Below are 26,112 nucleotides of genomic sequence, written 5' to 3'. Positions count from 1 at the left end.
ATCCCACATGCCGCGGAGCAACTAAGCCTGTGCGCCACAACTACTGAGCCTGTGCTCTAGAGCCCACGAGCCACAACTACTGAGCCTGTGTGCCTCAACTACTGAAGCCCGCGCGCCTAGAGCCCATGCTCTGCAACAAGAGAAGTCACCACAATGAGAAGTCCGTGCACCGCAACGAAGAGTAGCCCCCCCCCCGCAGCTAGAGGAAGCCAGCGCGTAGCAACAAAGACCCAACGCAGCCATCAATCAATCAATCAATAAAACAATGGTAAACTAATTTTTTTCAACAAGTTTAAACTTGAAAATAATATGGCACTGTACCGTCCTGTGTAAAAGGAAAACATAACATTTGTTTGAATTAAAGAACTCTAGTAGTGAACATGAAGAGATCATTCAAAGCCTCTATAGGATGTAGGCTTTAAACACAGGAAGGATTCCTTATCCATAAAAGCTTTCTCTTAGGGTTCAGCTTTATTTCCTTTTTCATGAATTATATAAATAGGAAAGGCAGGGCACTAGGTCTTTGGTTGCAAAGCCAAACATAGTATCTATCCTGCCCCTAACCCCTTACATATAATCAATCCTCTCACATGGCACAGTATAACAACCCCTCCTTATTTCTGATGATACTTGCAGCTTCAAGATATGGTCTTCTCTGCTAGCCCTCATACTTCTAAACCCAGTAAGTCCAGCCACCTTTAATCACTCCAGGTGGAGAGGATTCAGACCAAAATTCAAAATAAAGCACATAAACAAACAAAAAAACCTCCAAACAAGCAAACAGACAAAAACCCACCAACCTCAGGTAGATCTGAGCAAGAGAAGCATCCAAAGCCACAGGACTATTCTATTGTCAGAAGGTTAACTAGAATTCTTCCAAGCATCCTAGATAGCCTCTGATATGCATCAGCTTGGTAGAAGAAATAACGGTGTGAAGATATATAAAAATACTGAATTTGTATAGGTGATATATTTTGTTTGATAATGAACAGTGGTTATGACAATAAAAAGAGAATGCAGTAAAAGTGCAATTGTTATGGCAAAGACATGAAATAGTTGAGAGAAAACAGTAACAAACAATGGTGAAAATAATGACCTGTCTCTATCCATTCGGATATACTCAGTGACTCCCTACTTCTCCATATTGAAATCTCTAGGTGCTTCTTTTTCTATCTGCATCTTAATCTTTTTGGCTATTAGAGCCTCTTGTGATAGCATGACAACAATAGCCCAAATAAACCAGCAGAGCTTTAATATAGAGTAAAACAGAAGAAAATTATGAACTAAAGGAAAACTGTTACTAACCCTCATTCCCTCTCCACCTCCAACATGCAAGAAATTGAAGATAAAGTACAATGAAAACTGATGTCATTAGCACAGATGCTTCAAATCCCCTCTTGTAGACCCTGATATTATTCAGAATAAATCAAGATTTTGTTCCAGTATTTAAGCAGGCATCATTTTGCATTTGAAAGCTTCGCTATCATTAACGTTATTCCTTACTATGTCTTAAGAGGATCACCGTGTTTTTAATAATGATTTTAAGTGAACAGATAGTGCCCAAAGTTTGTGACAGAGCAGAGAGTATATATTCCTGCGTCCTTACAGACCGTTCATATCCAGTCCCATGATCTAATGAATGGGAAAAATAACTAATTGTTTGGGACAGGATCTTCAGCAGGTGGCTGACAATGGGATATGCCCAGAGAGCTGACATCTCAAATACAGACAAGAGTTCATATATAATTGAAGGAATCAGAGGAAGAAATAAAGGTAAATAGAAGGCAAAAATATTTAAGAATTACTTCCACCACTGTCTAGGCCACAGTTGGCAAGCTCTTCCTGTAAAGAACCACATAGTAAATATCTTTGGCTTTGCAGGCCGCATTTTCTCTGGCACAATTATTTAACTTTGCCACTGTAGCCTGAAAGCAGTCATAGATGATACATAAACAAATGTGCATGGCTATGTTCCAATAAAACTTTATTTACAAAAGCAGTTGATGTGGTTTCGGCTGGAGTGCAGTAATTTGCTGACCTCTGGTTTAAGCCAGTAAAATCTGTAAAAATAGTGTGGCAAAAGGAAAACCAAAATCAGGTAAGATGGGTAGGAATACATGCTTCCTAAGGATAGAGGAAATTATATCTTCTTCTATTCTGTATACTACTGTAACAGGGAAGAGATAATCTTGACTCCATGTTGGATCTGTTTCTTTGACTTTCGCCTTTGCTTTTGGTTGCTTTTATTATTATAATTATACATAATGGCCTGCCTCAGGGCACCCTGCCCACCTGTGAATGGCTGTAAGAAAGAAGAAATTAACACATCCCAGCCCGAGACCGGCTGGAGATGTTTTGCAAGACTAGTGGCCTGGGCTTCCCTGGTGGCGCAGTGGTTGAGAGTCCGCCGGCCGATGCAGGGGACATGGGTTCGTGCCCCGGTCCGAGAAGATCCCACATGCCGCGGAGCGGCTGGGCCCGTGAGCCATGGCTGCTGAGCCTGCGCGTCCAGAGCCTGTGCTCCGCAACGGGAGAGGCCACAACAGTGAGAGGCCCGCGTACTGCAAAAAAAAAAAAAAAAAAAGACTGGTGGCCTTTTTTACTTTACTTCTTCCCTGCCTCTCCCTCTCTATTCTGCCTTTTTTACTTTACTTCCTTCTCTGATTCTATAGAAGAAACTGGCATCCAGACCCCTATAAGATGGTTTTTTGGGGGACCCTAGTCCGCCATCTTCTCAGTCTGCGGGCTTTCCGAATAAAGTCATACTCCTTGCCTCAACACCTCGTCTCTCGATTTATTGGCCTGTCATGCGGCGGGCAGAGTGAGCTTGGACTCAGTAACACTACTTTGAGAAAACTTCTGAGACCTCTTATCATTTGTGAGTCACATAGATTTAGTCCCTCAATAAACCGAAGGAGATTCTCCAATGCCCACATTATTTTCTATTTAAAAAGCAGCATTATTTTCCTGATGTGTGAGCTGCTAAAATCTAGACTCATCTTTCTGACGACTAGTTTTACCTAGTGAAACTGAGTTCCCTTGAAACCAAGTTCCCCCGCCAAATGTATGATTAACTTCTCTATCCAAAACTGTATTCCTTTTTTGTTCTGCCCATGTTCCCCCTCAAGATTGAGGAGTATCAAAGAAAAGGGGAACTGAAACTGAGCAGGACCCTGTGGGGCCCTCCCCGGTACTAACAACCCTCTTTGTCCCCCATTTCTTGTTTGTATAAAAAGGTTTTAGTCTCCTAGGTCTTCCGAGTTCCAAAGAGCAGACTCAAAACAGTTACTAATTAGGGAAGTGAGGGAAAGCAGAAACAAAGCAGCAAGAAAAGTAATGATTGTAAAACAGAGCCATAGTTCCTCCTGAAGGGATATATACATAACAATCTGACGCATATCTTTGAGTTGTTCTGCAAAAACTAAGACCCTCACCCAGGTGGGAGATGGTGACCACAAGCACACAGACTCCAGACTAGTTGGAACCAGGAAGATTGATGGTTGAGATTCCTGAAACCTCACCACCAACCAATCACAAGAAAGTCCACAAGCTGCAACCATCACCCCAAATGTTGCCTTTAAAAACCCTCCCCAGAAAGCCATTGGAGGGTTCAGGTTTTTTGAGCACGAGCTACCCATTCACACACTGCTTGGCACCCTGCAATAAATGCTGTACTTTTCTTTCACCACAACCCAGCGTCACTAGTTTGGCTTTGCTGTGTGTCAGGTGAGCAGACCCAAGTTTGGTTTGGTAACACTAGTCCATAAATATACTTGGAATATTAAAGGATTTGTTCTACTACAAATAGAACAAAACTGGAAACTGGATGGGAACAACTGATATTCATTTTTTACCAGCTGGAAAGAAAGATGCATGATAGATATAATGGGCAGGTCAGGATATGTTTAACATTTCTTCTGTGAAATAATCAGGCTTTCTACTCACACCTCTGAGGTTTAATCTACTTAGGTTAAATCTACTTACTACATAATTCTATATTCTACCACAACTGAGTTAAACTTTTTATAATCCAGAGAGAAAATCACCTCTCATGACAACTGTTACGATTAAAGACAATAATGACACTTTCCATAGGATTTCCATATTACCAACCTCCTATTTTCTTCAGATTTGTTCATTCCTGAAAAAAGAAATTTATATTCTCTACTGACTTTTGCAAATTTCTGTGTATTGCACAACTGGTAATCTCTTATAATGATAATGACGAAGAAAACACACACACACACACACACACACACACACACACACACACACACACACACACACACACACACACACACACACCCCCAGGCAGAATCCATGTCTGGAAACTTCACATTTTATGGTCCTACTCATTTAGCTATTTAAAAGTTATACCTCACTTTCCTCTATTTTAATGTAAACCCTGACAGCTTTTCTTTCCATAAAAGGCAAGTACCTGTCTTCAGCTTTGATTGCCAAAGCATCCAATTCAAAGAGGGGTATTTCCAATTAATAGAGTGCAGCCTCAGGACTAGCTAAAGACCCACAGTGCCCCCACCCACCCACCCACGCACTGAGGCTCCTTTGTTTTAGAGATCTCGGTTGATTTCAGTAACTGACCATTTGGGCCACTTGTTTTTTCCCTTCCCCTTGCTTTAAATTCCTGCTCTTTTGTTTTATATTTGCCAATAAAGAGTGAGCTCCTGAAGGCCCTAAAAATCAGAACCCCAAGCCCACACGTTCTCTCTCTACACACACACACACACACACACACACACACACACACACAACCTGGCTGTGTGGCTCCAGGTGTGCTATGTAATTCCCAAGTCGTGTAAGTAATAAACCTTTATTTATTTCAGTTTCCTGATGATTATTGCTAATGGGTGTCTTGCAATCATAGTAAGAACCACAAGGGCCAGTCCAACCACAACACTGCTTTCTAATAGGCTGAGACCAGCACAAAACATTTATTAACTAAGTACATGAGAAACCTAATTGTCAAGGTTTCTGTAGCAAGGTTCCATTTGCTAGTGATGGGTAAATGCAAAAGAGGATGTGGCTTCACGGGCCAATATTACAAGCAGCCCTGAAGCTTATACCCAGTCAGTCACCTTCAACAAACCACCAAGAAAAAACAAACACTGGCTCTTCAAACTACTTCTTAAATGGTGAATATAAAGACTTAGAGTTAAGACTCTTCCTTTTCCCTCTGCCATTTACTAGGCAAGTTATACAAACCTCTCTAATCCTCAATTTATTCTGCTTACTGAGTATAAAACAACACCTGCCTCATGAGAGTTACTTTGCATAATACCTAGCAATACAGAAAGTGCTTAGAAATGGCAGCTTGCAAACATTCTTCATCCTCATAACTTCCTTTAATGCACCAGAAGAACAAGAAGAAATATCTGCTCCCTTTCGCCTTCCCAATTTAAGGTCTTTAATGAGACCTTGAGATATCTGGATGTTTCACCATCTATTTTCAAAATGCCTGACCCAAACCTTGAGCCCAGTATAACACCAACGTAATGACTTGAATGACTCAATTTTCCATAGAGAAACAAGAATCAGTGCAAACCTTTCTCAGATGGGTTTTTGAAGTGATGTGAGCTATGCAAGTCACATACCCCACCCCCTGATATTTATCACAACTGGCATTTTTGGTTTAGGTAGGTCAGATTTATGATCGCATTCCACATAAGACATCCAAGCACTCAAACATCCAAGCTCTTTTAGAAAGGCTATCACAGTACCATAATGGATGTGTGAGAACTATCATGCCCATTTTCTAGGATCAGAGCATATCTATATATATATTATAATTAATTGCACAGACATGTAGTTGTATGCTTTTATGACATCACTGAGCCCTACTTATGACTTATTTGATCTTCGATCCTTAGTCAATACTCTATCCTGAGCTAAGCAATTCAGGGGAGGGAGCAGAAGGTGTAGTGAGGCGTACTGAACAGACAGAAAAAGTCAGGGGATAGGCCACTCAGTTTTGGTCTACGGTAACCAGGACTCACACCTACAGCATAGCTGCCTTTCGCAAAAGTTGTAGGCAGTCAGTTAACAGAGGCTGATAATTATAAGATGGTCAATTTGAGAAAGTGCTGCATACTCCAGGGAGTGCTGGAGAGTGAAAGTGAAAGTCCTAGTCAGAGGTTAGCACTCTTTAATGGAAAGCTGCTGTTCCAATATCAAATTAAAGCAAAATTTTAACTGGAGGCAACGTAGTCTTTATTGTATCTATGTACTTGAGACAGAACCCACCCAATCTTAACAGTCAGCATCTATCACTTTTCATCTAATTTTGCAATGTCTTTCTCTATTTCAGGCTTCTTACCGTTAGTGTTCTTGGGTAATCTTATGTCTCTGGAGCAGGACTGAGAACCCCCTAAAGGGACTTCAGGTTCCCTCCTACTTCAATGAGAAGAGCTTTCTTGTGGGCAGAGTGGATTTACTGAGATGTATTGTAACAGGAAAGAGCTAAATGGACTCCGTTAGATCTGTTTCTTTGACTTTAACCTTTGCTTTTCATTGCTTTTGTTATTATAATAATACAAAATGGGCTGCCTCAGGGAACACTGCCCCTCTGCTGTTCAACCCACAGGGAGACAATCTGACCCTGTCCACCTGTGAATGGCTGCAAGAAAGAGGAAACTAACACATCCCCTCACCGAGGCTGGTCAGGAGATGTTTTGCAAGACAAATGGGCCTTTTTTTTTTTCTTTTTTTTTTGGTACACGGGCCTCTCACTGTTGTGGCCTCTCCCGTTACGGAGCATAGGCTCCGGACGCGCAGGCTCAGCGGCCATGGCTCACGGGCCCAGCTGCTCCGCGGCATGTGTGATCTTCCCAGACCGGGGCATGAACACGCATCCCCTGCATTGGCAGGCGGACTCTCAAGCACTGCGCCACCAGGGAAGCCCACAAATGGCCCTTTTACTTTACTTCCTCACCGCATCTACCTCTCTGATTCTATAAAAGAAACTGGCAACCAGACTCCAATAAGATAGTTTTCCGGAGACACTAGTCTGCCATCTTCTCGGTCTTCTGGCTTTCCGAATAAAGTCGTATTCCTTGTCTCTGGCTCACTTGTCTGTCGTGCAGTGAGCAGAGCGAGCTTGGACTCGGTAACAGTATGCTTCAGGGACGCTCATTTACACAGGTCCCTTCAAAGGCCCTGGGAGGAGGGGGACTTGTGTAGCGTGTTCACCTGGTCAAAATTTGCAAAATTTGTCTACAATGAGTTAAAATAGATGTCTCTTTCCACTTGAAACTCCCTCCCATCCACTTCACTTCCCCAGTGTTGGTGTCGGTATTGGGTGGAAATGAAGTGGCCTTCAACATTTCTGGGGTCCTCTTATGGGAAAATTAAGCTGGGGATTCACTTAGTTTAGATTTAGAGGGACACATGTATGTGGTTCACGGTTGCTTTTGTGCACAGTTATTTTTGTGACATAAACATAGGTACAGGGCAAGAGGCTGCACTGTGATGTGAACGTGCCCCATGGTGCCCAGGATGAGAAGTATCAGGTAATAAGAGAAGTGGTGTCAGTTCTCAGTGATGCCTAGTCAACACAAAAGTTTTTTTCTCTCATTAATAACCTCAAAAATGTAGCGTATACGATTTAAAATGCAGCATAAAACAATTATATGTCGCATACTTTTTTTTGATGAGAATCACATGAAACAGAATTTATATGAATTCCTTTGTATGCAGGGCACAAGCTTATAGCAGTACTATAAACACAACGTATGTCTGTATGTGAAGTTGCAAATGTTATGCATCACAAATATTAATAATTAAAAAAACTTTTTTGATCAACCATGCTAGAGAAAACTCTGATTTAATCTTCCCTTTTTCTTTATAAAAAATATTACAAAATCACTGTCAATTCACCTTATAGAAAATATTACAAATTGTAATCAACGAGTACGCAGCCAAGAAATGTGGGGAAACAATATTATAGTGTCAGGCAGTTAACAAAAATTTTTATTCTGGAGTTTTGTGTTTGTGGTATTTGTCAACTTCATAAAATCTATAATTTGTTGGGATGTTTTTCATTATAAATAGTTGATCCTCACCATCCGTGGATTCCAAAATTGCCTACTAGCTAAAATTTATTTGCAACCTCAAAATCAATACTTGAGGTGCTTTCAGGTCACTTGTGAACATGTGCAATACAGTGAAAACTGGGAGCCTCCTGAAGCACAAGTTCTCAGCTGAGGTCAAACAAGGTGCCACTTGACCTGCTTGGTTCAGCTCTCATATAAGAACAAGTATCCTTTTTGTGGTCTATTTAGACTTAACAGTATTTCATGTTCACTTTATGGTTGAAGAACTTTTCAAATAAACATATAAAAGATTAAGACCTTAAGAGAATTACTTGGTCCATTCTACTTGAGCCTAATAGGGGTTGTCTTCAGTAAGATTATTATAATCTTTTACTCATTTTAGTCTTTTTATACCATGGCATAGGGCCTTCAACTCTGAAGAGAAAATAATCTTAAGACAACCACAGAACTTCATCCCACTGAAGTCCAGTTGCCCTAGTTCCTTTTTATTTTCCAGTACCTTGTGAAATTGCTTCTCCCAAGTAAAACCAAGGTATGTGATAATAAATGAATGGAAATCTAAAATTGAGACCAAACTTAACTGTACTATATGATTGTAAATCAAGCAGGATTTTCATGAGACATAATGATATTTGCTCAATTCAAAGGACTGGATAACCGCAGAAGAAAGGCTTAGATTTAAAGGACGCTTATTATGGATCAAGACAAGGGTTTTTTTTCCTCCCCACTTCTGGAAATCAAGCTTCTTTTTTAAAAATTTAATTAATTAATTAATTAATTTTTATATAGCAGGCGACAAGGGTTTAATCGAGGCTTTTTTCTTTGTACTAGGTCTTGCATTATACCTTAAACAAATCAGCGTTTCTAAAAAATGCTTGTTGGTGATAATGAGAAGTGACAATAAGTTTCATGAGTATAAGTAAAAATCTAGTAAAACTGAAAATGTTTTCAACTATACAAACCAACTGAAAGTAAATTATAAAATTATCTGAATTATTTATCAAGAATACAATAAGGTATTTAAATGACTAAAATCTCCCAAAGAGATTAAAAATGTTAAAAATATTTGCTTTTATTATATCTTTTCCCTATTATTTTCTACTTAGATACAAATTAGTACCATCTTTATATAACAGCTGGCTGATGGCTAAATAAGGAAAGCCTTCTAAAATCTCCATCAATAAGTTACATGAAGTGCTTATTTTTATTTTGAATACAGGTACCAAAAGTCAAAGATTTTCTCCTTTATCCCCCTTTTTAGCTTTATTTCCTAGTATACTATTTATTTTCTAAGCCCCGTTGAAGTCTTTCAGAATCTAAGTTGCTTAAATAGTCTTTTTACAGTAGTATTTCACTTAAAGTAAAGGTATGGAAACACCAGTAGATTTGAATATCAATAAAACATGTAATGGAAAAATGTAATCACTCTTAAAAAATCTGTATAAATAGCTCAACTCTTCTGATTAAACTCTCTAATCCAATTAGTTAAACCAGTGACAAATCATTCTTTTTAAAGGAATAAATATTCAAGTCAGAAAGCATTCCTTACAAATACGTATTTTTAATTTTGTTGGAATGGGTGAAAGGACCCTTATTCACCTCCATCCAGAGAAGTTAAAGAGTGACTGGCATCTTTAATCTCTGAAAAATCATACGTTACAAATACAGTTCTTAACCTCAAAAATGGAAAAAATGATTGTAAATACATTGAATATTTAAAGGAAAATATTTTTCTAAAATACGGCTTTTCCTATTGAGATTTTCCCCATCTCCTTTAATATTAAAAATTGCATTTTCTTTTCCAATATAAAAAAAGAAAAGCATGAAAGTAAGCATTTCTTAATTAATATTTGAAACTGAAGTTAAGGTCCATGTGAAACAATGTTTTACTGTAAGTCTGAAAGATTTAAAAAGCCAATATAGTTTTAAATCATTAGCATGATTTACAAGTGAAATTCTCTAAAACAGAACCACAGAAATCAGCACATAGAAGATGAAATTCACACTACTGGTGAAAACACTTGGCCACTCAAAAACCAAGAGGAAAAAAGAAACTAAAGCAAGTGGCAGGTACTTGTTACTGGCGGGTTGGGGCTGGTGCTAAACTATGGCCAAATCATAGTTTAAATATAACTTTTGTGGTGTGAAAATTTAATGAATATGTGGAAATGGAAGAAACTCAGAAACCAGAGTTATTTCCATTTCAAATGAGGATGATAGTTCTGAGCCACCAGCTGTTTACAGTTCATTGAATGAGGTTCTAGTTGATAGGAGATAATTACCTCTTCCCTACAGGAGGCAAGTGTTTCTCATTCTACAGACACCTCTGATGAATGGCCATGGGGGTAGGAGACCAAGAAATCATGCCAAGATCAGTTTCGTTTTTAACGAACTCTTGAAACACCTGATTTTCTGCTTTTTCCTATTTAAGTATAGGAAAATGTGCATCTTAAAATATACAGAATAAAGTCACTGGCTATTATTTTGCTTTTATAAAGCACCTTAACCTTAAAAGGAAAACAGTGATTATACACAGAAAGTATATATACCATCAATAGTACTAGAAAAGGATGAGCACGATCATTTCAACTTCAAGCATTTGGAGTGTTAAATTCTATTTACTAATACATTGTTTTCCCCTGATTTAAGTTTCTTTTCAGTTAATGACACATTACCCCATTCATTCCAGCTCCTTCGGCTACTTGGATAGGCCTATCAATTTGATCTTCCCAAACTCTCTCAAATTTGTCTCTTCACTTCCAATGCAAACTGCCACACACCTCAGTATTTCTCAGCTTCAGTATGGTCCTCGTATCCTAAACGCTTTCCTTGCTTCTAGTCTCTTACAATGAACCCAGTTCAAGCAAAATACTACTTTTCAGATTAATATCACTAAAGCAGCACTCTCATCATGCCACTCTTATGTATAAAAATCTTTCAAAAGCAGGTTGTGATGCCAAAATAGAAAAAAGCTTATGGCATGTTAAGCAAAAAACAAAATTTAAAAGTAAATCAATACTATCCTTACAAATATGTAACACTGGATAAGCATATTAATAAGAGCTAGAAGAGAACACACACACAAAATGAAGAGAATATATTTTAAAGGGCCGGGGACTTGGAGTTTACCCTTGATTTATATTTCCCATTTGTTGTTATAATGATGTTTATACAATAAATAAAATCGTTCAGCAACCATTTACTGCTTATGCCCTATAAAGCTTAACCTGTACCCAAGGACCTCTGCAATCTGGCTCCCAAACCTACCTTTTCCAACCCTCCTTTTCGCACAACCAAAACTCCAGACAAACTAAAATATTCTATTTCTCATTGGGTTCCTGTACTGTTCTTTCCCAGGTATGGACCATTACTTACATCATATGCTCCAGCTAGTATGCTCTTCTCCATTTCTGGGTGTGTAAATCCTACCTAATTATCCTTTACAGCTCAGTTCAAATAATACCTTTTCCACATAGCTATCCCTGACAGGTTCCTCCAATGAGCATTTCATCTAATCTCTCACATAAATGCAGCACTTCCTATTTTGCACTGTAGTTTTTGTATGTCCGTGTGTCAGAAGTAGCCCCCTTTAGGGCAGGGACCTTCTTTTAGCTATCTTTGTATTCCACTCAAGGAGTAACATACAGTCTTTTTGAATAAATAGGTAAAATGAGTGAACAAATACTTTCAAAAAGTGAGGGCTAGGAAGACTAAAAACCAACAGCAACTCTTACTTTTAGTTTTATTATGATTCTCCTTTTTTTCACTCAAGTTAATTTCTTAACCTAACCTTCTTACCTGAAGATATGTTATTCTCCGCTGGACCAGCTCTGTCAGATCTTTGGCCTCTTTTTCCCGCCAATCACCCGCTCCATCTGTTTGACTGAGGTAGTATAAATCCGTCATTATAGACCTATAAAAAGCAAACAACATTGTGGGTCTAACTTATTTGTATTTCATCACAGGATTACACAAAGTCATAAGAAGAGAGTCAAATTCTTCATAAAGATTGATGCTCACACTGATGCTGGTACTCATTTTTTATTTTCTATCAAGACTGTAAAATTCAACAGTGTAGTCTCTAGCAGCCGAGATTCATTCCTATAGTAAATCTTTACTGTTGAGAAGAACATACTCCCCAGCCCCGCCCCGCCGCCCCAGGCCAATTATGTGCACTTATATCCCAACACAGAGCACGTCAGAGATCAGGGGAAATTGGATACCCATAGCAAAGAAATAGGTAGACTAACATAAGGGAGAGAAATACATTGGCGACAGCATTTGAATATTACCTTTTTGTTCTCTCTACTGTCACCTCCTGTCCCCTCTTAAATTTCTTCTTCATACTTGGAAAAATATCAGAGGAAAATTTTGGCACAACTCTTACACAACGGTCGAAACCAAGGGTCAGCAAACTTTTTTCAATAAAGGGCCAGACAGTAAATATTCTACGCTTTGTGGGCCTCTGTTGCTTTTGTAGCAGGAAAGCTGCCATAGACAAGATGTAAAAAAAAAAAAAAAGTGTGTGTCTTCCAATAAAACTTTATTCACAAAACCAAGCTATGAGCCAGATTTGGTCCTGAGGCTATAATTTGACAATTCTTCCTCTAAATTAATAAAATGATTGTTAAGATACTTTCCCATCCTGCGTAGTAGTTTCAATTACAACATGCTCAATTTCCTGCAAAGTAAACTAAAATACCCAGTATACTGACGGCTGGTGGAGATGGTTTCATTTATATTACATTAAACAAAAGCTATGACTTACATTTACCAACAAAGAAAAGTAAAAGGCAAGACTCCTCTCTTTCTCTGACACTCCCTACCAACCCATCAGCAAACATTTCACCAAGCTCTGAACAAGTATCACCACTGGCATTGCTACCAACTGAGCCACCACTTTTCTCACCTGAATTGTTACAGTAACCTCTGAACAGGTCTCCCTGCTTCCACCCTTGCCAACGTCTACAGTCTATCCTCAATGTAGCAGCCAGATCCTGTCAAAATATCAGTCAAATGATGTTACTCCTTTGCTCTTATTGAATTGACTCTTCATCTCAATCAGTCAAACCCAAAGTTACTAATTTGACCTACAAGGCCCCAGACAATATGGCCTCCCTTACCTCTTTTTATTTATTTATTTATTCATTCATTCATTCATTTTTTAAAACATCTTTATTGGACTATAATTGCTTTACAATGGTGTGTTAGTTTCTGCCTTATAACAAAGTGAATCAGTTATACATATACATATATCCCCATATCTCTTCCCTCTTGTATCTCCCTCCCTCCCACCCTCCCTATCCCACCCCTCTAGGTGGTCACAAAGCACCGAGCTGATCTCCCTGTGCCATGCAGCTGCTTCCCACTAGCTATCTACTTCACATTTCGTAGTGTATATATGGCCATGCCACTCTCTCACTTTGTCCCAGCTTACCCTTCCCCATCCCCATATCCTCAAGTCCACTCTCTAGTAGGTCTGCATCTTTATTCCCGTCTTGCCCTTAGGTTCTTCATGACCTTTTTTTTTTTTCTCTATTAGATTCCATATATATGTGTTAGCATATGGTATTTGTTTTTCTCTTTGACTTACTTCACTCTGTATGACAGACTCTAGGTCCATCCACCTCACTACAAATAACTCAATTTCGTTTCTTTTTATGGCTGAGTAATATTCCATTGTATATATGTGCCACATCTTCTTTATCCATTCATCTGTTGATGGACACTTAGGTTGCTTCCATGTCCTGGCTATTGTAAATAGAGCTGCAATGAACATTGCGGTACATGACTCTTTTTGAACTCTGGTTTTCTCAGGGTATATGCCCAGTAGTGGGATTGCTGGGTCATATGGTAGTTCCATTTTTAGTTGTTTAAGGAACCTCCATACTGTTCTCCATAGTGGCTGTATCAATTACATTCCCACCAACAGTGCAAGAGGATTTCCTTTTCTCCACACCCTCTCCACCATTTATTGTTTGTAGATTTTTTGATGATGCCATTCTGACCGGTGTGAGATGATATCTCACTGTAGTTTTGATTTGCATTTCTCTAATGATTAGTGATGTTGAGCATTCTTTCATGTGTTTGTTGGCAACCTGTATATCTTCTTTGGAGAAATGTCTTTTTAGGTCTTCTGCCCATTTTTGGATTGGGTTGTTTGTTTTTTTGATATTGAGCTGCATGAGCTGCTTGTAAATATTGGAGATTAATCCTTTGTCAGTTGCTTCATTTGCAAATATTTTCTCCCCTTCTGAGGGTTGTCTTTTCGTGTTCTTTATGTTTTCCTTTGTTGTGCAAAAGCTTTTAAGTTTCAATAGGTCCCATTTGTTTATTTTTGTTTTTATTTCCATTTCTCTAGGACGTGGGTCAAAAAGGATATTGCTGTGATTTATGTCATAGAGTTCTGCTTATGTTTTCCTCTAAGAGTTTAATAGTGTCTGGCCTTACATTTAGGTCTTTAATCCATTTTGAGTTTATCTTTGTGTATGGTATTAGGGAGTGTTCTAATTTCATTCTTTTATATGTAGCTGTCCAGTTTTCCCAGCACCACTTATTGAAGAGGCTGTCCTTTCTCCACTGTATATTCTTGCCTTCTTTATCAAAGATAAGGTGACCATATGTGCGTGGGTTTATCTCTGGGCTTTCTATCCTGTTCCATTGATCTATATTTCTGTTTTTGTGCCAGTACCATACTGTCTTGATTACTGTAGCTTTGTAGTATAGTCTGAAGTCAGGGAGCCTCATTCCTCCAGCTCTGTTTTCTTTCTCAAGATTGCTTTGGCTATTCGGGGTCTTTTGTGTTTCCATACAAATTGTGAAATTTTTTGTTCTAGTTCTGTGAAAAATTCCAGTGGTAGTTTGATAGGGATTGCATTGAATCTGTAGATTGCTTTGGGTAGTAGAGTCATTTTCACAATGTTGATTCTTCCAATCCAAGAACATGGTATATCTCTCCATCTATTTGTATCATCTTTAATTTCTTTAATCAGTGTCTTATAATTTTCTGCATACAGGTCTTTTGTCTCCTTAGGTAGGTTTATTACTAGATATTTTATTCTTTTTGTTGCAATGGTAAATGGGAGTGTCTCCTTAATTTCACTTTCAGATTTTTCATCATTAGTGTATAGGAATGCAAGAGATTTCTGTGCATTAATTTTGTATCCTGCTACTTTACCAAATTCACTAATGAGCTCTAGTAGTTTTCTGGTAGCATCTCTAGGATTCTCTATGTATAGTATCATGTCATCTGCAAACAGTGACAGCTTTACTTCTTTGCCAATTTGGATTCCCTTTATTTCTTTTTCTCCTCTGATTGCTGTGGTTAAAACTTCCAAAACTATGTTGAGTAATAGTGGTGAGAGTGAGCAACCTTGTCTTGTTCCTGATCTTAGTGGAAATGGTTTCAGTTTTTCACCATTGAGGATGACGCTGGCTGTGGGTTTGTCATATATGGCCTTTATTATGTTTAGGTAAGTTCCCTCTGTGCCTACTTCTGGAGGGTTTTTATCATAAATGGGTGTTGAATTTCGTCAAAAGCTTTCTCTGCATCTACTGAGATGATCATATGGTTTATCTCCTTCAATTTCTTAATATGGTGTATCCCATTGATTGATTTGCATATATTGAAGAATCCTTGCATTCCTGGGATAAACCCCACTTGATCATGGTGAGTGATCCTGTTAATGTGCTGTTGGATTCTGTTTGCTAGTATTTTGTTGAGGATTTTTGCATCTATGTTCATCAGTGATATTGGCCTGTAGTTTTCTTTCTTTGTCACATCTTTGTCTGGTTTTGGTATCAGGGTGATGGTGACCTCATAGAATGAGTTTGGGAGTGTTCCTCTCTCTGCTTTATTCTGGAAGAGTTTGAGACGGATAGGTGTTAGCTCTTTTCTAAATGTTTGATAGAATTCACCTGTGAAGCCATTGGGTCCTGGACTTTTGCTTGTTGGAGGATTTTTAATCACAGTTTCATTTTCATTACTTGTGATTGGTCTGTTCATATATTCTATTTCTTCCTGGTTCAGTCTCGGAACGTTGCACATTTCTAAGAATTTGTCCATTTCTTCCCGGTTGTCCGTTTTATTGGCATATAGTTGCTTGTAGTAATCCCTCATGATCCTTTGTACTTCTGCAGAGTCAGTTATTACTTCTCCTTTTTCATTTCTAATTCTATTGATGTGAGTCTTCCCCCTTTTTTTCTTGATGACTCTGGCTAATGGTTCATCAATTTTGTTTATCTTCACAAAGAATCAGCTTTCAGTTTTATTGTTCTTTGCTATCCTTCCTTTCATTTCTTTTTCATTTATTTCTCATCTGATTTTCATGCTTTCTTTCCTTCTGCTAACTTTGGGGTTTTTTTGTTCTTCTTTCTCTAATTGCTTTAGGTATAAGGTTAGGTGGTTTATTTGAGATGTTTCTTGTTTCTTAATGTAGGATTGTATTGCTCTAAACTTCACTCTTAGAACTGCTTTTGCTGCATCCCATAGGTTTTGGGTCGTTGTGTTTTCATTGTCATTTGTTTCTAGGTATTTTTTGATTTCCTCTTTGATTTCTTCGTTATTAAGTAGTGTATTGTTTAGCCTCCATATGTTTGTATTTTGTTACAGATTTTTTCCTGCAATTGATATCTAGTCTCATAGCATTATGGTCTGAAAAGATACTTGATACAATTTCAATTTTCTTAAATTTACCAAGGCTTGACTTGTGACCCAAGATATGATCTATCCCGGAGAAGATTCCATGAGCACTTGAGAAGAAAGTGTATTGTGCTGTTTTAGGATGGAATGTCCTATAAATATCAATTAAGTCCATCTTGTTTAATGTGTCATTTAAAGCTTGTGTTTCCTTATTTATTTTCATTTTGGATGGTCTGTCCATTGGTGAAAGTAGGGTGTTAAAGTCCGCTACGATGATTGTGTTACTGTCAATTTCCCCTTTTACGGCTATTAGTATTTGCCTTATGTATTGAGGTGCTTCTATGATGGGTGCATAAATGTTTACAATTGTTATATCTTCTTCTTGGATTGTACCCTTGATCATTATGTAGAGTCCTTCTTTGTCTCTTGTAATAGTATTTGTTTTAAAGTTTATTTTGTCTGATATGAGAATTATACTCCCCTTTCTTTTGATTTCCATTTGCATGTAATATCTTTCTCCATCCCCTTACTTTCAGTCTGTATGTGTCCCTAGGTCTGAAGTGGGTCTCTTGTAGACAGCAAATAATACGGGTCTTGTTTTGTATCCATTCAGCCAGTCTATGTCTTTTGGTTGGAGCATTTAATCCATTTACATTTAAGGTAATTATGGATATGTATGTTCCTGTTACCATTTTCTTAATTGTTTTGGGTTTGTTATTGTAGGTCTTTTCCTTCTCTTGTGCTTCCTGCATAGAGAAGTTCCTTTAGCATTTGTTGTAAAGCTGGTTTTGTGGTGCTGAATTCTCTTAACTTTTGCTTGTCTGTAAAGGTTTTAATAATTTCTCTGTCGAATGTGAATGAGATCCTTGTTGGGTAGAGTAATCTTGGTTGTAGGTTTTGCCTCTTAATCACTTTAAATATGTCCTGCCACTCCCTTCTGGCTTGCAGAGTTTCTGCTGAAAGATCAGCTGTTAACCTTATGGGGATTCCCTTGTATGTTATTTGTTGTTTTTCCCTTGCTGCTTTTAATATTTTTTCTTTGTATTTAAGTTTTGATAGTTTGATTAATATGTGTCTTGGCATGTTTCTCTTTGAATTTATCCTGTATGGGACTCTCTGTGCTTCCTGGACTTGATTAACTATTTCCTTTCCAATATTAAGGAAGTTTTCAACTATAATCTGTACAAATATTTTCTCAGTCCCTTTCTTTTTCTCTTCTTCTGGGACCCCTATAGTTTGAATGTTGGTGCATTTAATGTTGTCCCAGAGGTCTCTGAGACTGTCCTCAATTCTTTTCATTTATTTTCTTTATTCTGCTCTGCAGTAGTTATTTCCACTATTTTGTCTTCCAGATCACTTATTCGTTATTCTCCCTCAGTTATTCTGCTATTGATCCCTTCTAGAGAATTTTTAATTTCATATATTGTGTTGTTCATCACTGTTTGCTCTTTAGCTCTTCTAGGTCCTTGTTAAACGTTTCTTGTATTTTCTCCATTCTATTTCTAAGATTGTGGCTCATCTTTACTATCATTATTCTGAATTCTTTTTCAGGTAGACTGCCTATTTCCTCTTCATTTGTTAGGTCGGGTTGGTTTTTACCTTGCGCCTTCATCTGCTGTGTGTTTCTCATTTTGCTTATCTTACTGTGTTTGGGGTCTCCTTTTCACAGGCTGCAGGTTTGTAGTTTCCATTGTTTTTGGTGTCCGCAGTGGCTAAGGTTGGTTCAGTGAGTTGTATAGGTTTCCTGGTGGAGGGGACTAGTGCCTGTGTTCTGGTGGATGAGGCTGGATCTTGTCTTTCTGGTGGGCAGGTCCACGTCTGGTGGTGTGTTTTGGGGTGTCTGTGGACTTATTATGATTTTAGCAGCCTCTCTGCTAATGGGTGGGGCTGTGTTCCTGTCCTGCTAGTTGTGTGGCACAGGGTGTGCAGCACTGTAGCTTGCTAGTCATTCAGTGGAGCTCGGTCTTGGCATTGAGATGGAGATCTCTGAGAGAACTTTCGCCGTTTGATATTATGTGGACCTGGGAGGTCTCATGTGGACCAATGTCCTGAACTTGGCTCTCCCACCTCACAGGCACAGCCCTGACGCCTGGCTGGAGCACCAAGAGCCTGTCATCCACACGACTCAGAATAAAAGGCAGAAAAGAAGGAAAGAAAGAAAGAAGAAGATAAAATACAATAAAATTAAAAAGTTATTAAAGTAAAAAATTTTTAAATAAATTTTTTAAAAAAAGGAAAGAAAGAAGAGAGAAACCAAACCAAAAAAGCAAATCCACCAATGATAACAAGCACTAAAACCTATACTAAAAGAAAAAAAAAAAAAACGACAGAACCCTAGGACAAATGGTAAAAGCAAAGGTATAGAGAGAAAATCACACACAGAAGCATACACATACACACTCACAAAAAGAGAAAAAGGGAAAAAAAAAAAATATATATATATATCGTTGCTCCCAAAGTCCCTCAATTTGGGATGATTCGTTGTCTACTCATGTATTCCACAGATGCAGGGTACATCAAGGTGATTGTGGAGATTTAATCCGCTGCTCCTGAGGCTGCTGGGAGAGATTTCCCTTTCTCTTCTTTGTTCGCACAGCTCCCGGGGTTCAGCTTTGGATTTGGATCCGCCTCTGCGTGTAGGTCGCCTGAGGGCGTCTTTTCTTCGCTCAGACAGGACAGGGTTAAAGGAGCCGCTGATTCACGGGCTCTGGCTCACTCAGGCTGGAGGGAGGGAGGGGTACGGAATGCGGGCCAAGCCTGAGGCGGCAGAGGCTGGCGTGACGTTGCACCAGCCTGAGGCACGCCGTGCGTTTTCCCGGGGAAGTTGTCCCTGGATCACAGGACCCTGGCAGTGGCGGGCTGCACAGGCTCCCAGGAGGGGAGGTGTGGAGAGTGACCTGTGCTCGCACACAGGCTTCTTGGTGGCGGCAGCAGCAGCCTTAGCGTCTCATGCCTGTCCCTGGTGTCTGCGCTGATAGCCACTGCTTGGGCCTATTTCTGGAGCTCCTTTAAGTGGCGCTCTTAATCCCCTCTCCTCGTGCACAGGAAACAAAGAGGGAAAAAAAGTCTCTTGCCTCTTCGGCAGGTCCAGACTTTTTCCTGGACTCCCTCCTGGCTAGCCGTGGTGCACTAACCCCTTCAGGCTGTGTTCACGCTGCCTACCCCAGTCCTCTCCCTGCGATCTGACCGAAGCCTGAGCCTCAGCTCCCAGCCCCCGCCCGCCCCAGTGGGTGAGCAGACAAGTCTCTCAGGCTGGTGAGTGCCGGTCGGCACCGATCCTCTGTGTGGGAATCTCTCCGCTTTGCCCTCCGCACCCCTGTTGCTGCACTCTCCTCCGCAGCTCGGAAGCACCCCCCCTCCGCCACCCGCAGTCTCCGCCCGCAAAGGGGCTTCCTAGTGTGTGGAAACCTTTCCTCCTTCACAGCTCCCTCCCACTGGTGCAGGTCCCGTCCCTATCCTTTCGTCTCTGTTTATTCTTTTTTCTTTTGCCCTACCCAGGTACGTGGGGAATTTCTTGCCTTTTAGGAGGTCTGAGGTCTTCTGCCAGCGTTTAGTAGGTGTCCTGTAGGAGCTGTTCCACGTGTAGATGTATTTCTGATGTATTTGTGGGGAGGAAGATTATCTCCGCGTCTTACTCCTCCATCTTGAAGCTCCTCCTCCTCCTCCCTTACCTCTTTGATCTCATCTTCTACTACTGTCCTCCTTGTTTACTCTATTTCAGCCACATAGTCTTGTTACTAACCTCTGAACATGTCAGCCATGTTCCTACTTTAGGACCTTTGCATTTGCTCCTCCTTCCCCTGGAATGCTGGTTTCCCAGATACCCATCCACATGGCTCACCCAAATGTCCTTCAAAATTCTGCTCATATGTCACCTTCCCCAAAAGGCTATCCAGACTATCTCACTTAAAAATTCAACACCCAGTCACCATCACATCCCTTGCTTTTCCTTCTCCTCTTTCCCTGCTGTATTTTTCTCCAAGCAATTATCATCTTCTAATATATATCATTTACTTCTTTATTTTATTATCTTTCTCCCCCTACTAGAATTTAAGCTCCATGGCAGCAGGGTATTTTTCAAACTCCCCTCCTTGCTCCCAAACCAGCATTTAGAACAGTGCTGATCACATAGAAAACGTTCAGTATATATCTTTGAATAGATAACTGAATGAAAAAGTGGCAAAAATTTTCAAGAATTTTAGATGAGATAATATTGAGAATTTTTACCTTCCACAAATCCAATTTTGTGCTAGAGAATTTCTGGGAATAATCCTTAACTAGTAATAACTCCAGCTTTAGCCCTTCTCTGCACTTTATATTAACTCTTCTGTTCTGGGAATGCTTATAAGTATGTGTTATTTGCTTGTGAAAATTGTAAAGTTAGAAATTTATTTCTATTTATCAGAAAGTATACAGCTGTCCCTTGAACAACTCAGGGGTTAGGGGTGCTGAACCCCCTACAGAGCTGAAAATCTGCATATCACTCTTGAATCCCCAAAAACTTAACTACTAATAGCCTACTGTTGACCGGAAACCTTATCGATAACATAAACAGAATTAACACATATTTTGTATGTTATATGTACGACAATCAAAATGTTATGCACCAACAAATATCAAAGTAAGGGGTCTGGAGTACAAAAATGTGGACTCTGTTCATTGTAAATATGCAAAATCAGAAAGATTTTGAATCAGAGGAAAAAGAGCTTTGAGAGCCAGACAGATCTCTCTCTCAGTTTGGGATCCAACTCTTACCAGCTTTGTGTCCTAGGAAAGTTATTTTGACATCTCTGAGACATAGTTTCTTCACTTTAAAATAAGTATTATAAAACCTTCCACACAGTTTTTAAAAAAGGATTAGTGATAATACAAACAAAGTAGTATATGTGGTGGCTGCTTGCTACAGACTGAACATCTGTGTCTCCCCCAAACGCATCCATTGAAACTTAATGCCCGGTGTGATGGTATTCAGATGTGGGGCGTGTGGGAAGTGCTTAAGTCATGAGGGTGGAGCCTTATGAATGAGATTAGTGCTCTTGTAAAACAGACCCCACAGAGCTCTCTAGCCCCTTCTTCTGTACGAGGGCACAGTGAGAAGGCACTGTCTATGGAGCAGAAAGAGGGCACTCATCAGACACCAAATCTGACAGCACCTTGATCTTGAACTTCTCACCTTCCAGAATTGTGAGAAGTAAATTTCTGTTGTTTACAAGCCACGCAGTCTATGATACTTTTTTGTCATAGTAGGCCAAACAGACTAAGACATTGCTATTTATGCTAGAATGCCTCAGAGAGTTGCTTCAGAACTTTTACCTTGTGTCTGAAGAGTACCTACTAATAATTCCACAACTAAGAGGAAAGATCAATTGGGTATGAGGGTGACAGTAATATGTGGGACTGACAGCCAGTCAGAAAAATGACCCAATACTCAGTGCCTTATAGCACCCTGAAGAAAGGGATTGATCAGTGAGGACTCATTTAACAGATGATGAAACCAGCCCTCAACAACTGTGATTTATCTAGGAGTACATGACATAGTCTCAGTTCTCTTCTATTCCTGGTTCTTAACTAGATGATAAACCATTTAGGAGCAAAGCAATGGAAACCCACTGGAAAAATAATTAAAGTCTTATTTACTATCATAGAAAATTATCAGAACTACATACGGTTAACAGAGAATACCTGATAATAGCCCCTTTGAATAAAACAAAACTATTAATAATATGCAAATAAAAATTCAAAATCATAGCCACAGTTTAGAATATTCATCCAACTAATAGTGGAATAGCTTTATACAATGCTTTGGGATAACAGGGTCATCTGTGAAGCATTTCAGGCATTTGTTCAATGTGTCAACATTATCCATGCACAGGACACTTCACAGCTTGACTATTTCCATGTTTACCCTTTTAAAATAGGACAAGAGTCTAATATGTGATGCTTTATCTGTTTTCATATTATTCCCACCTAAGATTCAAAACATTTCTTTCATGCAAAGGAGTAATTTTAGTTGGAAAAACCATATCTACAACTTACTGCCTCCTTTAAGAAACTAACTTACAGTCTTACACACTGAACAGAGGTTCAAGTTTTTTTCAGATTATGAAACTGAGGCCCCTATGGGCTATTATGTAGCCTATGGTATTATTTTATAGTTGCTGTGAGAAAAGTTACCACTCATGAAATTGTGTGAGTTGATCATGGAAACACAGGAGATGTCTTTCCTTATAATGGTGTTACAGGGCTAAGCTGAAGTTTATTTAAGTTATTTTCTCAGTTTTATAGGCCTCTTTTCCGTTACTCTCATCACACCCATTATTTTTCACATTTCATAGGTTTCATCATAGCCAAACATGGTCATTTGCTTTTTCCTACCCATCAAATAGGAGTGATCACAAAACTTGTTGAAAGTCTCAACTTTAAATAGCAGTATTGTTTCTGGAGATGTAGTACAGTGGGATAAATAACCAGTCTATCAGCAAATGCCTGTTGAAGGAATAAAGGAAATTCAATATGCTCTGCATGGCGTTACATTAAATTAAAGATACACACACACACAGACAAATAGCACTACATTCCATGACAATCAGTATATAGCCCCAAGCAGGTAAAAAACTACATTAGGTGTAATTTAGAGGGGAAAATTCTTTGAAATATATAAATTGACATGGTTTATGCTTTCATGTCATAGTAATCAAGCCATCACTTTACCACTGGGAATGAAAGCTGATCTCTGTATATTTTAATAAATTAGAAAACATAAAAGTGAATGTTTTTACCAAGTTACATCACTACTAAGTCTTAGCAATCAGTTATTTATATTTATCCCAATATCTGTCAAGAAAGTGGAATAACCACTTTATAACTAGAAGACCAAAGACCAAAAATAGTACACTAATTTTTTATGATAATGCAGTCAGAGGCACAGTATAAGTCACTCTATTCCAACAGTCAACTAAAATTAAGCTTCCTTTGTAAAACTTTTTTTCTTGGCCTCCCCAGTGGAGACCATGTAAGGAAGACAAGCCCAGGAAATGACTTTAAATTCAACCTACAGTTGACCCTTGAACAACACCGTCTGAACTGTGCGAGTCCAGTTATACGCAAATTTTTTCAGTAAGTATCGGAAAAATTTTTTGAGATTTGAGACAATTTAAAAAAACTCACAGATGAACTGCATAGTCTAGAAATATTGAAAAAATTAAGAAAAAGTTAGGTATATCATGAATGTATAAAATATATGTAGATACCAGTCTATCCTTACATAGGCATAAAGGCATTATCTATAATTTAATATAAAATTAATAATGTGTTAGTTTTCTTACTGTTTTAAAACTTTGCTTTCAAAAAAATTACATTACCATACAGTATGCCTTCCTCATAACTGGAGAAACTGCATATCAGCCGATCATCATAGGTAAGTGTTTTTTTTTAATTTAACAATGTTTCCAATACTGTATTATGAATATGATTGTAAAACTGTATGCCATAAAAATTTTAAAACAATTCATTTATTAGTGTATAGGCTAGGCTACCATGAAGCAATCATATTGATTACACTACCTCCTTTAGAGCAATCATTGCTGTTACAGGTATAATGCATGTATTGTTATAGCTGCACATAAATGCATTTTTTTCATGTTATCTTTTCATTTTTGCTTTCTAATGTTAGTAATACATATAATATCTTCAGTGTTTTGTATCATATAAGACAATATAGATGTAGGTACTGACAGACAATTCATCTTGTAAACAGAGGACATAAACTTCCAGTATCAATAAAGATAGTACAGTACTGTAAATGTATTTTCTCTTTTTTATGATTTCCTTAATAACATTTCCTTTTCCCTAGCTTATTTTAAGACTACAGTATATAATACATGTAACATACAAAATATGTGTTAATCGACTGTTTATGTTATCAGTAAGGTTTCTGGTTAACAGTAGGCTACTAGTAGTTAAGTTTTTGCAAAGACAAAAGTTATACGTGGATTTTTTTACTGTGCAGTGGATTGGTGCCCCTAACCCCCACATTTTTCAAGGGTCAGCTGTAGTTCTTTGCTAAGCCAATAATGTTTAGACATTACCATCCTGCAAAATTTGTCACCTTTTAGCCAAAGACATGAGGATAATCAAACAGAAAGTTTCAGTTCTGGCCCATTATTGGGAAACATGGTGCCTGAAAACCATTCTACAGAAATTCCGGATTTTCAGTGATTCCATTCTCAAATCAAATCTCCTAGAGGTATCCCTCAAGCTGGTAAACTGGATGTCTTGGTTTTGACTATGAAGATACCAAAAACTCTAGGACGTGGGTGGTGAATCTAAAGGCCTGAGGTATTAAAAGCCTGAGAAATACAAACCCAGGCAAAGTACCAGCAGAATAGTGCTAGTCATTTGAGGGTAGAATACACATGCCTGAAGATAAGTGATAGACTAGACCAACATCTGTGACTCTAAGAGAAAGCCAGCTATGACAGGCATCAAAACCTCTTCTTCAAAAACTGGGCTACATTTATGTTCTTTGTATTTTCTGTTAATTTTCCTATTTTTATACCTTAATATTCACAAAACTCTTTTTAAATGTTCTAGTCTGTCTTAATTATGCCAATGAAGAACCACAAGGAGAGTATTTTGCTTATACCTTATTCAAAATGTTGAAGAGGGAAATTCTCCCTGAGGGCCAGCACGGAGCAGATATAATTCAAGGAAGAAAAGTCCAAGGTGAAGGAACTGACATTTATTAAAGTAAATGTGACTAAGGGAGGCTACACCACAGAGCCTAATCCATAGGTAAATATGGATCAAGGGCAATACTTTGGTTTGCTCCTGGGGCAGAAGTAAGCAGTGCAAAGGATAAAAATGTGACCAGGAGACAGACAGGCAGACAATGCTCCCACTGCCTCCCATGTTGTCTCAGCAGGAATTTTAGAATACCACCATTCTGACAGCTCACATGGGTGGAGAGGAGTCCAGGAGGGCAACAACAAATACAGCTCATACTACCACATAAGGCAATAATTATGCTATTTGGTGAGTGATGTCCACTAGGTTTATGTTTAGGTTCCAGATCTTCCTATTGAGCACTGTGACAATCTCCCCTTACCTGTGCCTTCCTTGGAGGATCTAAGAATTTTCTATTTATATCCTCTTACAGGACTTTCCTTGTGCAGGTCTGACTAGAGTCTACCAGAACCTACAATGTGTCAGTGACTGTGGAAAGTGTTTTATATATTTTCCCACATTTAATCATCACAATGCTGTAACACAGCAATTATATCTCCACGTGTAGAAGAGAAAAATAAAGCTCAGAGAAGTATTTAGCAATTAAGAGAAAGGATTTTAGAATATAACAGCTCTGCCACTTACTTGCGTAAGCTATCTAAATTCCCTAGGTCTGAG

General features: G+C 38.7%; 1 protein-coding gene across 11 annotated transcripts in view; it reads right to left on the bottom strand.

The window, feature by feature from the left end:
* FUT8 (fucosyltransferase 8) overlaps positions 1-26,112 on the bottom strand; it is a 319,157-nt gene that overhangs the window by 72,482 nt on the left and 220,563 nt on the right. For all 11 annotated transcript variants that reach the window (XM_033427753.2, XM_033427559.2, XM_033427422.2 and 8 more), the window contains one exon: positions 11,868-11,982. In XM_033427753.2, the coding sequence (XP_033283644.1) occupies positions 11,868-11,982 (115 nt within the window). The remainder of the gene's footprint in view (positions 1-11,867; positions 11,983-26,112) is intronic.

Source organism: Orcinus orca, chromosome 2, assembly GCF_937001465.1.
Source record: "Orcinus orca chromosome 2, mOrcOrc1.1, whole genome shotgun sequence".
NCBI classification, from domain to species: Eukaryota; Metazoa; Chordata; class Mammalia; order Artiodactyla; family Delphinidae; genus Orcinus; species Orcinus orca.
This window is presented reverse-complemented; position numbering and strand designations above follow the sequence as displayed.